Raw genomic sequence first — 16,379 nt, forward strand, 5'->3', positions numbered from 1 at the left:
AATAACACCTTCTGTGTGGAAAAACGTGGGTATTTATTATTCTATAGAGCTCTCAATTTGAGATGCAAGAATCATGGACATAGACAACATCAAGCACATTTTCTTTCTCACCCTGTCACATAAGCTCCTCATACACATAGATTTCTCAGACTGAATTAACCTTATGTAAACATATGCAGTTCCACTCTGCACATCAGAGCTGTTCTAAAATTGATACTTAAGAGTTCACCTACTGCGTAAAAATGTTTAAATTGTAGAAGTGCAAATAATCTCTAATTCTGCATATGAATCAAAGGATACATTAATGCTGCAGGCTGCAATACAACACTGACACACCTGGAATAGCCTGGCCCAGATGGACTGGACAGCCAAAGCAGCCCAGGCAGTGCTCAGCACAGTCAGTTTGACCTTCCACATCTTGCTGGTGCAAAGAAAATAAAGTCTTTGCTGCAAATAAAAGGCTTGCACTTTGATTACTTCATTCTTAAGAAAGAACCTAATGGTCTTTTCTTATGTTTGTGTGAGGCATTTCTGTAGTTGACTTAAATCTCTGTCTACCCGAGTGATGATTCTTCTCCTCTTCTTTCTGTCCTACTATGCATACCATGAAAATTGGATCTCCTATAACTGTTAGCAGGCTAGAAGAACATTAAAAAGAAAAAAAAAAGGTTGAAGTACTTTTCTCAACCATCAATAATTTATTTTTTTGTCTTCTTGTTTTCTATGAATACACTTCAGATTCAAGTCATATGAAAAAAAGAAGTTACAATTTGAATATATTTCCCAGCTGTCCTGCATCAGGTCCCTGGTAAAGCACCAGTGAAATGCTCCCTTCCCCTCCCATCCACACTTCAGATACCGACGCAGTCACTCCTACGTCAGTCTTATGACAACGTAATGTGACAGTGCCTGGGTGAACTGACATGGCAGGAAAGGTGGTTTCTGAAGCACTTTGATTGCTGGATGAAAAGCTTCATCCTGGTAAAACAGTAACCCAGCAGTTAGAATGAGAAAAATAGGCTTTATAAGGACATATTGGCAGTGGAGCTTACCACCAGCTCATACAGGAGTGAGATCTGAGAGAAAATAGGTGAAAAGCCAGTCTCATATACACTGTGAGAATAGCATCATTTCCATAAACACAACATAACTTCATACCCCAACTTAGGGCATGGAAGGGACAAGGCAGAAGCAGTGACATGGACTCCTATCTCTCTTTTAAATTTCAGGGCTTTAATAGGGTTATTATGGGGGAAAGAAAAGACTCAGAGTTCCAAAGCATCGATTGTTACAACACAAAAAGAAAGGAGAAGCACTGAAACAGCTGTCCCAAAGAATTATGTTGAAGCTGAACTGGAAGAAATAGATAAGACAAAGGGTATCATAGCATACAATTTTTTGCTTCAGTTTTACAAGTAGTGACTTGAGGACAGAAGACATTAATAACATACAAATAATAGAAAAGCTATCAAATCAAAAGGGGTAATTTGTTAATAACACGGAACAGAGTAGAATCTCTAAATGTACCTGTAAAGCATTGAAAAGTATTCATCAAAAATAATGAATAGCAGTAATCATACTTTGAAATCTTCAATTTTTCCTATTTATATATTTTAAGATTACTATAAGATTCAGGGGATATAAAGAGCAAATACAGAAGAGAAAGTTCTTAATAAATATACGGTACGATACATGAGTAACTCCATCTCAACAGGTGACCTTACCCAGGTCTGAATAGAGTACAAAATTTTTGATAAGGCCTCTGTGATCCTCTTCCTCTTCTTTCTGAAGATATACACTTAGTCAGAAACTCCCTCAGAAATCAATAAATACCATAAAAATCCAGGTGGACTAGCAAACTGTAACATGTATAAGATTAACACTGTTTCATAAAAGCCTGGACTCAGCTGAAAAGGCCCTTTGATTCAGGGGGAAATACAATAATATGTTGCCCAAAAGTTCCAGCGGCCTCATATGTTGTGGCAGGGGAAGGAATAGATTTTCTGCTCACTATTTCTTTTCATTGTGTCATGGTTTGAGATAGCCCCAAAATCCAATTCCCTAGCTCCATTCCCCCTCCCACATCTCAACTTAATGTGAGATGGGTTTTTCCAGACAAAACACACCAGACTCAAAGTGGGGGAAAGGGAAATATATTACAATGACTGTACAAATAAATACCATATCACATTATACACATGATCACAACTATCTCTACCATGACATATAGTATTTACAGTGGACCAGATCTCTTCTCCCCTCCAAATAAAAGTCCAGGAGGGAAAGAAGGACAGATCCCTTCCAGTCCTTAAGCAGCAGCATCTTCTGAGGCAGCAGTCTGTCTGTCTTCTCCACATGCAGCAGCTGATAGCTGGCTTTCTGCCAGCACTCACGAGGGAGGTATTCAAGCCTCTCTCGGCCCCATCGCCTCCAACCGAGGGGTCTTCCGTGGGCTTCGTAACCCCAGACAAGGTCGTTTCACCACGTCATATCACAAAGACACAGGGGGTCTTCGTGACGGTCTGGTATCTCCAGGAGACTCAGCTCCTTGCAGGGCCTCTGTGCCCTGTCTCTCAGGCTGCCACCGTGGCAGCAGTGCAAGGGGGGGAGAGCCAAGGTCAACTCCCCCCGCATTCCTCTGGCCGTCCCGGTCCAGCTCCAGGACGCTCTGAGCTTCTCAGCTCCTCTCTCTCTCTGGTGCTGCATGTCTAAAACTCTTCTCCTAAATAGGAGTCCATGTCCCTCTTCTCCAAGAGGGGTCTCAAGGGAGTTTTAGGGGATCTGGTACAGTCTTACCCCCAGAACTCTGTCTCTCAGACTGCTGGCTCTCTTTCTCCTCGGCTCTCTTTCCAGGAGTCTTCTCTCTGCGGTGCTGCATGTTGTTTCTGCTGCTCCTTCAGTTCAGGTGTTATCTCTCCTGGCTCTCTGCCACCGTTTCTCTGGTCAGTGCCGGCTGCTGCTCTGTGCCCATGGAGAAAACATCTCCCGGCATAACTACAGGCACCTAGCCCAGCTTTATGCTGTTCCAGGTCCCTGCAGCCCCCCAGCCAGGGGCTGGGAGGGCCCAGAGGGCCCAAGGGACTCAGAGCCCCTTCCTCGTGGCTCTATAACATGGCCACCTCTCCTGCAACAACCCAAAACTACAACTCATCTCTTCCGGTGAGCTTGTGGAATGTTGACATTTTTGCAGGAGCGCCCATTGGACAGAACTCCAAAACTTCCAGGGGTTTCCACCCCTTGGGGTCTACCACTTTTCTTAGCCTCTGGGGGAAAACAAAATTCAAACCACTACACATTGGAAGCAGAGAGATTCTGGATCAGACCACTAGCAATATTTGGCAAGGAATACACCAAACTTAGATAATGGTTAAAACTATTAGTTTGGATCCATCTGTGAGTATGTTAGAAGATCTAGAAAACCTCAAGATGTCACCTGGCCTCCTCTGTGCACAAATACGAATAACCTATGCCTAGTTCAATATTATTCCTGACAAATAACCCTTAACATGTTGTTTCAGCTAATACCACAGCAAGCATTTAGCTGACTAAGAACTTGAGTAAGCCATTTGTTTTTCTAAGATGAAAAAAGGGGGAAAAAAAAAAACAAAGAGAAAATGTCACTTTTTTCATAGGCTGTAGAACTGATTAAATTTTTCAAGGTTAAAATTTAGATGATAATTTTTTATTTTCACATATACCTTTTTTTAGTTGGTTCTGAATAGGATAGTAGGATGAGCTGTTGACACGTTCATACTTACCTGCTTCAGTATATTATGCAAATTGATTTGTTACTCACTTTTTGCAAAAAACAGTGATGATGCAGAAGATCAATAGGAAAACTAACAGTAAAACAGCAGGAGAAATTCCTCCAGCTATATAGGTAATAAACCATTTGTGATCCCAAGTTGCTAAAATATGATTGCAATAAATACGATTAGTATTTTGTATAAATATAGATCAGCATGAACTTTTTATGACAAAATAAATTGAAAAGTCAATGATTATATAAAGAGATTATTCCATGACAGCTCATGCTCAATATTCAGACTTCACAATTTTCTCATTTCTAAAACACTTTTGTTACGCTGAACTAGCTCTTCGGAAAGTTGTGACTGGTATGACCAAAGGTGAGTGAACACAGCACAGTGGTATGGAAAAAATAGCAATGCCTTGTATAATCCTTTTTTATCTTCTTCCCTCCCGTGGTGAGAAAGCAGTTCATACATAAGTGACTCAATATATGGTTAATAAAAGCTCTCAGGCTACTTCAGTGAATGTTCTTGGCTGGTAACAAAAAGCTGGGAGGAGTAGCTGATACCCCAGAGTCGCATGCAGCCCTTCAGGAGGACCTCAACAGGTTGGAGATATGGGCAGAGAAGAACTGTCTGAAATTCAAGAAAAGTGAATGAGGGGTCCTGTACTTGGGGAAGAATAACCCCATGCACCAGTACAGGCTGGGGGCCAACGTGCTGGAAAGCAGCTCTGTGGAGAAGAATGTGGGGGGTCCTCTGAACAACAAACTATCCATGAGCCAGCATGCACCCTTTTGGTCAAGAAGGTCAATGGAATCCTGGGAAGCATTAGGAAGAGTACTGCCAGCAAGTCAAGGGAGGTAATCATGCCCCTCTACTCAGTCCTGGTGAGGCCACATATGAAGTACTGTGTCCAGCTCTGGACTCCTGAGAGAGACATGGAACTCCTCAAGCGGGTTCAGCAGAGGGCTTCAAAGTTCACATAATCACAGAATGTGCTGAGCTGGAAGGGACCAACAAGGATCATCAAGCCCAAACCTTAGCCCTGCACAGGACCATCCCCAAGAGTAACACCATGCCCCTGAGAGCATTGTCCAAACACTTCTTGAACTCTGTCAGGCTTGGTGCTGTGACCACTTCCCTGGAAAGCTGTTCCAGTGCCCAGCCACTCTCTGGGTGAAGAACCTTTTTCTAATATCCAGCCTAAACCTCCCCTGACACAACTTCAGGCCATTCCCTTGGGTCCTGTCACTGGTCACCACAAAGAAGAGATCAGTGCCCACCCCTCCTCTTCCCCTCAGGAGGAAGTTGTAACTGCAATGAGGTCTTCCCTCAGTCTCTTCTTCCAGCAGAACATGCTAAGTGACCTCAGCCGCTCCTCATACAGCTTCCCCTTAAGGCCCTTCGCCATCTCTGTTGCCCTGATAGCTTAATATCTTTCTTATATTGTGATGCCCAAAACTGCACACAGTATTCAAGGTGAGGCTGCCCCAGTGCAGAACAGAGCGGGACAATCCCCTCCCTTGACCGACTGGTGATGCTTTGCCTGATGCCCCCAGGACACAGCTGGCCCTCCTGGCTGCCAGGGCACTGCTGACTCATATTCAACTTGCCATCGACCAGGACCCCCAGCTCCCTTTCCATGGCACTGCTTTCCAGTATCTCATTCCTCAGTCTGTACAAACATCCAGGGTTGCCCCATCCCAGGTGCAGTATCTGGCACTTCCCCTTGTTGAACTTCATGTGGTTGGTGATTGCCCAGTCCTCTGATTTGTTGAGGTCTCTCTGCAGGGCCTTCCTGCCTTCAAGGGAGTCAAGAGCTCCTCCTAGTTTTGTGTCGTCTGCAAACTTCCTTAGTATCCCTTCCAGTCCTGTGTCCAAGTCATTTATGAAGATGTTGAAGAGCACAGGGCCCAAGATGAAGCGCTGTGGAACCCCACTAGTGACTGATCACCAGTCTGATGTTACCCCATTCACTATCACCCTCTGTGCTTGAGCCATGAGCCAATTGCTCACCTACCACATAATGTATTTATCCAGTTGTCTGCTGGACATTTTTCCAGAAGGATATAGTGAGAGACAGCGTTGAAAGCTTTACTGAAATCCAAAAAGACTACATCAACTGGATTCCCTTGATCAGCTAGGTGGCTTGCCTTATCATGAAAGGAAATCAGGTTTTACAAGCAGGACTTTCCTCTCCTGAAGCTGTGTTGGCTGTGACCAATGACAGAGTTGTCTTTTAGGTGTTTTTCAATACTTCCCAGAATAGTCTCAAATGAAACTAAGGAGCAACACATAATAACTAAATGGTAGAGACAAACAAAACAATAGTTTCAAGGTGTAAGCCAATATATTCTTATAGTGTTCAAGTCTGTGGAAAGGTAATACTCATTTTTGAGGTGAAAAACTGGAGAAAAGAACAGAGGTGATATTATCAAAGTCATGCAGGTAACCCACAACTCAAATCCTCAGCAATCCATTGGTGAACAGGGACTAAAAAACTGTCTTCAGGTGTAGTTCCTCTTTAATATTCTTCTCACTGTACAGAGGTGAAACCACAGCTGCCCCAAGGTACTTTCAATTCTGGGTAGACAAGAAAGTTATGTGCTTAGTTCACAGGCAAAGGAAAATAATCAGTACCGCTAATGACAATAATCCCAGCTAACCAACTGCTGAGCCATCACCAGATGGCTTTTCTCTCCTGCATCAAAACGTTCACAGCTTCTTATCTGGCTATCCTGAATACCAGATGAGGCTTGCTAACATATTCCTTTTTACTATTAATGTCCTCACTGGAAGGGATAACGAAAAATACTGATTACGGAAGAGCCTTATCCTTGAATTCCAGTGTTATTTTACTGGAAAGAAAAAAGAAAGAAAATTCTCTCAGAAGTATACATGTTGTAGGTATGTGACACTTCAGAGAAGGTTGTCTGATAACAAAAACCAGTATCTTTTGTGTTATAACCACATATGAAATCACTCTACTTCCAGAATGTTTTCAGCTCCAGTGTACTTAAAATGACAGGATAGTGCATATAGTTATGTCCAAATTATAATGTCTTTTTTTCCCAGATTTTATGCCACCCACCATAGAAAATCATTATCTGTGTCAGTGAATACTTACAGAAATATGAAATATAAGCAACAAGGGAATTTTTTTAAGTCTTGTATTTAATTGTCATCAAGGATGGGTGAATCTGGATAGAGTTGCAGAGTTCAGAAGCATCCCCATCCTTCAGTTTAACTGCTTTAGACTTCATTACTCTTTTTCGGAAGTTTCACATTCAGTTTTATCAGGTCAAGATAATAATCCCTCAATTAATGAGTTTGAGAGCTGAGATTATCAGCTGTCAGTTAAATTCGGATGAGAAAAATTAATAGATTTTTTTTTTAGCTAACAACAGCTCAAAGTCCTTTTGCTTTTCTCACTTGAAGTGAGCAAAACCTTCCTTAGGCATTTGTTTTCTTTAACTATACAAAACCTTTTGTAATTACTGACTTTAACATCCCAGTCAAGCTTTTGCAGAAACATGTCAGATGCATGTCATGTGTCTCTTTAGTTCTTATGTTCTCAACAAAGGTTATATGCTGACAGGAGGTTATTAAGTATATTTCCAACATCAGTACAGTTTCTGTTAAGTATTGGACAACCCATCATAGCCTTAGTATCTTCTCTGCAAGTGTGCAAAAATTTTTTGTAGGAAGGTTTTCAACCTTCAGTGCTCCAACTTTGGTTTAGAGGAGGGAGCACTGATGAGTCATACAGTTATTTGTTTTAACAGGAGATTTGAACTTCACTGTCAAGACCTTCATGTATTTTGTCACATACATTGCTGGATTGGCACATATGGTGTGCTAACTAGACATCACTGAAAAAGTTTTCCACACAACTGAAAGGCAGAAATCCAGCACAAATGCATTCATGCCTAGAGAACAGTGGTTTGTTGAGTAGAGACCCACAGATATGGTTTGATACCTAGTGTTTGTACTGAATGATTGCATGAAGGAAGACAGAAGCTAATTTCATTCCTATCCTGGTTCTGCTCACCCCCTTACTGCAGTCTTACCTTCTGGCTGTTTCCTATGGCCCAGAGCTCCTCCCAGCTCACAAGGGCTATATGATAACCCCCAATGACTGGACAAATAGTCCCTGCTTTTCATCTGGATGCTATGAAGATCCTATTGGGTGCAATTGAAAGACATTTAAGGGCACAGTCAACATGCATTCACAAAGAGAAAGTCCTGTTTAACTAATTTGATATCCCTCTGCAATAAGGTCACCCATCTTCTGAGTAAAAGAAACAAATCCATCCTGTCTCTGCACCTGGGATGGAATAATTCTGGACACAAGTATAAACTGGGAGAGAAGCAGCTAGAAAGAAGCCCTGCAGAAAGGGATGTAGGGGTCCTGGTCAGCAGCAGGCTCAGTGTGAGTGATCCGTGTTCACAGGGCAAATCACATCCTGGGGTTCATCAAACTCAGCAACACCAACCGATTAAAGGAGGTGATTATCCCACTGTAATCAGTGTAGGTGAAACCTCAATCTGAGCCCTATGTGCGCTTCTTAGCCCCACAAATTTAGAAGGACATGAAGGTACTTGAATGTGTGTAGAGGAAGGCAAAAATGCTGGTAAAAGGGTTAGTACAAATGTAATTCTGACCCCCTAAACATACATGTAAAGACAACTGCCAACCACCTTTTCAGATCTAGTGGGAACACACAGAAACATGTTTCTATTTTATTTTGTCCAAGAGAGCTTGCTATCCCATTTTCTGCTAAGGCAAGAAAAAAACGTATTAAATCTTCCTAAAAATGTCTAGGTCTTCAGGATGTTTAGGTCTTTCAACCCTGCTAAATTTTCAGTCCTTTCATATGACATCTCCCCTTCTTTCTGAATCATCTACCAAAACTATATGAATTATAAATGTACTTCCTTTCTTCAAAGACTGTCTCAAAGAAAAAAGCATGGTAAGAAAAAAACCAGAAACAGGTTCAGACGTGAAATCTGGTGTCATGAACAATCTCTCTATTGATAGAATTTTTAGAAGAAGAGATATGGTGAAGAACACATCAGAAATGAATCCCAGGTCTCTTGAACACGTTGTATAATTATGTAATACTCAGCTTTCTGTTTCTGTAAGAGTTGTCCAACAAAAACTACATTTTTTTACATACACATTGCCTTATATGTTCCAGATTTTGAGGTCAAAAAATATTTGCAGATGTCCAATTTCAGCTGGAAATTCCTGTTTCTGAAAAACAAATCACAACATTTAGTGGGATAGAATCGATAAACTTAGTGATAATTAATTGATGTCATGGTTTCATTTTCACTAATGTTCAAAAATATTAAGTGCATGTTGACTTCTGCTGATACAACTGCAAGAAGTGCTTTCACAATGCTTGAATACCTATTCCTTCCTCTCTCCCTTTTTTCTTCACAGGCATTCCATGTTGTTTTTCTTTGCAAAAATATATTAACCTTTAGATAAGAAGAAAACTGCATCTTTCGACTGTACCACCTCTTGGAATCAGCAGTTTTTGAATTGTTATCAGTTCTGCAAGTAATCCTGTGCTCTTAATACTGCTTTTCACCCAAGATTCCTCTTCTTTAAAAGTTCTTGAGGTCTTTTCAAAAACAGTTTCAAAAAAAGAAAAAAAAAGAAAGAAAGGGTTCTTATCTTTTATCTTACCATCTCTCAACCTAAACAGAGTTTTCTATATTACTGTTTACAGTGCAGTTCTCCTCTCACCACCTAGACTCAGTATTTCAAAAAAACTCTGGCTTTTCCCATGCAGAATCACACCAACAGACTTAAGCGTTGGAAGAGTTTGGTAGCAAATCCAAGCTACAGTGTGGCTCAGCTGTAATGCTAAGTCAAAGAAAATTACATGACTGAACTGGTAGAAAATACATAATAAAAATAGTGTGTCAGGTTCCTGGCACCACTTGGTTTACTCAAGCCAGAACTGTTGGATCAAGAAGAGTAAGTCACTCATGAGCCTGTGAGAGACTTCACTAGCTGTGTCACCAGGTGAGATGGAAGCTAAAGTAAACAGAAAATATTTCTATTGCTCTACAGTTAGGATATGCTTGATTATATCAATTCAGGCAACATTTTGAAATTCCAATGTTTAAAATTGTCAGAGGTGAGAGGACATTTTGTCCTGTTTTCTCTATTCTTCTCTATTCTCTTAGTTCCTCTATTCTTACATTCTGCTCACTTTCATGGATTTCTGTGGTCAAGTATTCAGAGTTGTAGTGGTTTGAACCTTGTTTTCCCCAGAGGCTAAGGAAAGTGGTAGACCCCAAGGGGTGGAAACCCCTGGAAGTTTTGAAGTTCTGCCCAATGGACGCTCCTGCAAAAATGTCAACATCCCACAAGCTCACTGGAAGAGATGAGTTCTAGTTTGGTCATCATGTTTTTTTCCAAGTACAACCTTCACTTCTCAATTAACCTAATCACGGATTAAATATATTCTGCAGTTTTACACCCCATGCCACAGTATTGTCAAAGAGATGTCTACTAACACTCATGTATTACCAGGAACAAAAGCAGAAAAATGAAAGCTGAACTGAATGCAGCAACAGAAGAAGGAATGGGCTGGTACAAGAATCATGTCTTCAAAACATGTTCTATAGAGAAGAAGCAAAACCAAGTCTTTTTCTTTTTTTTTTTTTTTTTTTGAGTCATAACAGAAAGTAAACATAAAGGTGGGATTCAACACACAGTTTGAGAAATCTTGGGTCTGTGTGTGGGGACATGTAGCTCCCATTATAAGCTAACTGTGACAATAGTTACAGCAAAACCTAGAAAGCTGAGAGAGCTCCATGAGGAAACTCCCTACCTGAATAAAGTAGAGGTCAGTTTACAAAATTCTACATTTTCAACTGTGAGTGTGCTCTTTGCCTTCACTGAAGGACAGGTCTCATCCTCAGGGCCCTGCAGTACACTGCGCTAATGGGGAATTTCCCTTGTGCCTTCTTTGGTAGAATGCCCACCTCTCCCTACAAACTAAGGCAATCTTTCCCCTTCCAAAGCATCTCTTTCTTCTAAGTCATATGAGGAGTGGCTGAAGGAGATGGGCTTCTTTAGCATGGAGAAAAGGAGGGTCAGGGGAGACCTTTGCACTCTCTACAGCTACCTGAAAAGGTTGTAGAAAGGTGTGGACCAGCCTCTTTTCCCAGGCAGCTAGCAATAGGTCAAGAGGCTCCCTCAAGCTTCAGCAGGGGAGTTTCAAGTTGGACATTAGAAGAATTTCTTCACTGAAAGGGTGGTCAGGCATTGCAACAGGCTTCCCAGGCAGGTAATGGAGTCACCGTCCTTAGAAGTGTTCAAGAAACAACTGACATGGCACTTAGTGTTATGGTTTGGTTGACATGATGGTGTTTGGTCAAAGGTTGGACTTGATGATCTTGGAGGTCTTTTCCAACCTTAATGATTCTATGATTCTATTCTATTCTATTCTATTCTATTCTATTCTATTCTATTCTATGATTCTTAACATCAAAACAGTTGCTCACAAACAGTTCGACACTCCTATAATGAGATCAGACGAGCTTAAAGCCAGTTTATTTCTGTGGAAATGAGATTGTTAACTTTGCTGTCTTTTACATCCTGCTAATTGGAACACAGTACTTAAATAAATCCTCACTTGTTACTGAAGAGTTATTTTGTATGGGTAAAAGTGCTAATGCGTCAGAAGGTCCTGTTTTGAAAACATTTAACACTTCTTCCTTAACTTACCAGCCACAGTAGAACTCATTACATAGGTTTTGTTTCTTCCAGCAGCTACACAGCAGTACATTGCAAAGTCAGAGGCTGCAATGTTTCAAAAGAAAATCCTGGAGTTTGCCTGATGAGAACAATCCACCCGTGTATGCTCTTTGAAATCTGAAACAAAGCTTTGCTTTCCTGAAGAGTTGCACAGAATGACAATATCTACTCAATTTGCTTTAATCCTTTCCAACGTTGCTTGCTGCACCAAATCTCCAATTTTATAAAGGTAAGAAAAAATAACATTTCCTCCTGCTTTGGTAAACATGGTATTGTTTTGTTTCTCAGACACTTCAAAAGCATCTGTTGAAAAACACAAAACTCAACAAAAACCTGCTTATAACTGACTCAAGGGAAATGCAATATCAGCAATGCCTATATGGCAAATATTAATGAAATTGACTTACAGCAGAAAGATATTCAAATAATTTGAAATGCTGAAAAATATTGTTTATACCCATCTATGACTATATTTTTGTGCACATTTAGATAAAACTGTTTATAGAACTGTGGGGCTGTGATGACACTGCAAGAAAGCTATTTCTATGCATTTCGAGTACATGAATGTTCTATTAACAATTTCAGAAATTCAGCAGCATAAATTATGGGGCCAGTCTAATTAAATTTGTGATAGTCTTGTTCTGCTTTCACACTAGTTATCATAAGAAAGTGGTTTGATGTGACCCTCAGGACATGCATTAGTAAATTATGGTAAAAGTCATTCCAGCCTATGAACTGCAATTCCCCCATTCACAAACCTTACGTCTTCAATAAAAAAATTTTTATCTCTTCATATTCTCTACTTGTGAAAAACCGCTGTGATTGTCTGTGGTATGAAAGACTTCCAGACAAATTCAAGACTTCAATCACGTAGAAACCATAGATACATTATATCTCAAACGATTTTGACTGAAATCCCCTTGCTCTGTTATTGTTTTAGTAATATAATTCACTGATTACAGATTAAGAAAATAAATTTTTAAAAGTCTTCAATTGAAAGAATGTCAATTTCTCTGATATTCAGAGCCACTTGATTTCTAACAACTTTGTAATGCCTTTGTCTTGTAAGTTAGGACTAGCACTGTCATCTTTCTGAAGAATTTAATGTTGGAAAAGATTAATGATCAGACTGTTTATCCTACATTGTAAAATCATTAATCTTTCAAGTTCTTCAGTGAGATCCTTATTTTTATTAGATGTTTTTAAGCAAAAGAAGTTACTACTGTATATTTTTAATGTGTTTACCTCTATCTGTGGCAACAACTGGAAAGTAAATATCTGACCTAGGAAGAAATTATTCCATTAATGTTGACAGGATAGAGTCCCTTGTGGGAGCCTGTAACTTCAGAGACTTGTTCAATCTCTGTGAAAGAGTGAATGAAAAAGTCTAACCTGAAACTTTTTATCAATGGAACACAGCACAATAAAATTACATTCCCTCTGCTTTTGGAGACCAGAAACATGATTAAAACATTGAAATATTGAAAGACAAAAGGAACTGCGTCTAATGAGTTTACCTAAAAGAAAATTATTAAGGACTTAAAGATCCATGTAGACTGCAATCAAAGAGACTGAAAGTTAATGACAGAAAAGGACAGAAGAGAAATAAATTCACTAAATTAAACAGAAGGTACAATACAGTGAAGCTAATTGATTCCTTGGACAGCTTGCCAAAGACAGCTAAATTTCTATTACTGAAGTTGACTGCCAAGGCTGGATAATCATTTAAGTTATCATGCTAGTTCCAGCAAAAATTTTTATTCATGGAAGTCTAAGTGTTATTTAAATTAGACTAAATGACTGCTATGATGGGACTCTACACTTGCAAAATATGTTTGTTGAAGTGCAGTCCCTCAAAATTCACTGCAATAAAACAGGTAATTTTTTTATACCTAGCAGATGCAGATCTGTAGATTCATTCAGATCTGCTAGGGAAGTAAATGAAAAAGTCATTGAAATCAATCCTCTCTCTGATTTGTCATATTCTTTGAGGTCAGATACTTTCCTCAGACCTCTAAATTCCAGCAACTGCCTGCTTTACAGTAAACTGCATATTCCTTCCAGAGAAGTCTTCCCCTTCTTCATTGTGCAGTCTTTGCTGTCATCTGCCACTATGAGCAAGCCCTACTGCTGTCCACATTCTCCTCAGAAGCCTTGAGGTCTCCCTGTCTTCTCCTGGGTCCATCTTTCTGGTCCTGTTTGTTTCATAGCAATGCCACCCTGAACTCCAGGTATGTCAACATGCTTAATAGGGAAATTATGTGTACAATGATGCTGCCTCCCACCTTCCAGAGGATTCCCATCTGACCCAAATGACAGCTAGCCAGGACCTTGTAACAACCAGACTTCTTCTCTGCTGCTGTGCTGTATATTTTCTAGAAAAATGTACATTACACATATGGTCAAGTGGGAACAAAAAGATAAAATATTTTCTACCAGAATTATTAAAATCCCCACTGTCTTAAAATTTATTAGTTAACTCTTGTGTTATATTTGCCAAACAACATATCCTAGTTTCTCAATAATACATGATATTACAATATTGTGATGTACTTTAATAGGTACCTTGCAAAGCTAGGGTTGCCTTTCAAATTCGGTGGAGACTTTCCAGATACGAATCTTGATATAATTGTATAACCTGCTGGTATTCGAATAATGAATGTTAGGTTAATAGTGAGAACTGTACACAAACAGCCAAATTAAAATAGAAACAGTTTGGAGATTCTTGGCTGTTCTATATTCTATCATAACTATTTTCAAGCACAGATATTATGACTTCTTTTTTTGGTATATGTATTTTATCTGAAACTATGCAGCAACATTAAGGTATTTTCACTCTTGATGAACAGTGTAAATGCTTCCCCTTCTTACAATATGGTGCATTGAACAATTTATATGATTATGTAAGGTACAAACAATGGAGAATCAGGCCTACATCTTTCTAATTAGATCTTCTAAGGACACCAAAATATTCCAGGCTTTTGTTTTAAGCAATTGTCCCATTTTATTTTGATACCAGCATCAGCAGAGTTCTTTCATCTTCCTTCTCCTCTGTTCAACCACTCACTTGATTTAGCACCTTTCTAAACAGTTTCTTTGCTTTCAGTCGGGTACATGTGGGATGCAAACCTCCCGCTCTGAGAAACATTTCTACAGGAAAAAAGCACACCCACGCACCTTCACCCCTACACATGCACAACCTAAGGTGACACACCATGCGTGAACATTTCAGAAATCCTAAATAAAAATTTCTCATTACATCTGATAAAAATAGGCTTCGCCTGCCTGCTGCTTACTCCAGACACTGCCACTTGCTGCCCATGGTCATGTCATCCTGCTTCCTGAATAGAAAGTAGGAGGAGGCGAGAGCACTCACGGTCCATGGGCCTCTGCTTAGTAAGGAAGTGCTCTATGCTTGTTATCCTCCATGCACCTGTTTCAGCAAGATGTTATCTCATATTTTGCAGTTGTATCTATTTTTATCTGCTATTATTTAAAGGGGAAAAATGCAAGCTTTCATATTTTTAAGATACATAATCTTCTAATATTTTTCTTGGAAAGCAAATCTCAGAAATATAGAGGTATAAAAGAGTTTAGACCAACCCTACAGGATTTAAAGGATCAAACAACTAAATTAAAATTCTGCAGCAGAGAAATAGTTGAAGTTGAGAAAATCTTTTGGAGAAATAATAAAATAATGGTGTGATTTCCTCCCTGTTCCCTGCACTTGCTACAAGGACTTAAAAATCAAGACAAATCTCATGTAAAAATTTGATCCCAATTCTTTGGGGTACCGATTTTCAGCCTTTCTCCTTTTTTCCTTCATATATCATCTACTTATTTTTTTATTTTATTTAGTTTGGGTTTGGGAGGTTTTTTTGTTCTTTTGCTGTCTGATAAGACACAAATCAGCTGATTTTGTTTCTTCAGAAGGAAGTTGCTTAGATACCTTTACTTGTATTCAGGTATTCATTTTTAAATTCAGTATCTATGATGTTTTAGTTCCTGTTCACTGTAATTTTCACCAGTCCCACACATATAATTTTCCACAAGTTCCAAAGTTGCACTCTGGATCTGGATTGCACATCAATCTCATGCACTACTCCTGGTTTAAAATCATATACAAAGAAAACAAGATTCAAACTTCAACATCAGCTCTGCAACTCCAGAAAGGCAAAATTCAGTAAAATCAAGAAACAGTAAAATAAAATGTATTGAGATACCCTCCTGTCTTAACACATTTCTGTATCTCTGCAGAGGCTTAAAGCGCAGGTCAAGTACTAACAGACCTGGTTTTATACCAAGACAGTTGCACCAGTTGATGGAGGCAAGTGAACACAGAGCCGAGCAACAAATGAAGGGAATCGTATCCTATCCTAAGCCAGACCAGCACAAAGATATTTTCGATGTGCTTGCATTTATCAAAAGGTCAGAACAAGCTCATAGTTCTCAGACTGATGGTAGCAGAGCTGCCTTCAAAGCAGTTGCCCTTAGGAAGTAATGTTCTCCTTCAGAAATAACTAATGATCTTAGCAGACTTATCAAAACTGCAAAGCTATCTTAACTCTACAGCAGAGACAGGTTCCCAGGTCCCACTTGGTTTGCTGAAGCTCCACATACAAACACAACTTTCTTCATCTGCTTGAAATGAGCAGTGACGAAAAAACAATTGCAGATGAAAAGGAGGCTTAAAATTTTATGAAGATGAACTTTCTCTGGGGCTCTTCTTTTCACCAAGAAAATCAGCTTTCAGGAGAGAAAATATTTTGAGTGAACCCTTCACCTTTACTGAATAGACTAAATAAGGCATTATATTTGGCTCCTAAACTGTCTTCCAACTGTAT

The 16,379-nt window shown here is 39.6% G+C and overlaps 1 protein-coding gene across 1 annotated transcript in view; it reads right to left on the reverse strand.

The window, feature by feature from the left end:
- Positions 1-873: 873 nt before the first annotated feature.
- Positions 874-16,379, reverse strand: part of CD226 (CD226 molecule) — a 32,647-nt gene continuing 17,141 nt past the window's right edge. Inside the window, 4 exon segments of the mRNA XM_018075334.1 lie at positions 874-978; positions 1,725-1,785; positions 3,797-3,908; positions 11,506-11,838. Of these exon segments, the coding sequence (XP_017930823.1) occupies positions 874-978; positions 1,725-1,785; positions 3,797-3,908; positions 11,506-11,838 (611 nt within the window).

Source organism: Manacus vitellinus, unplaced genomic scaffold (assembly GCF_001715985.3).
Source record: "Manacus vitellinus isolate BGI_N305 unplaced genomic scaffold, ASM171598v3 scaffold_1_pilon, whole genome shotgun sequence".
Lineage (NCBI taxonomy): Eukaryota > Metazoa > Chordata > Aves > Passeriformes > Pipridae > Manacus > Manacus vitellinus.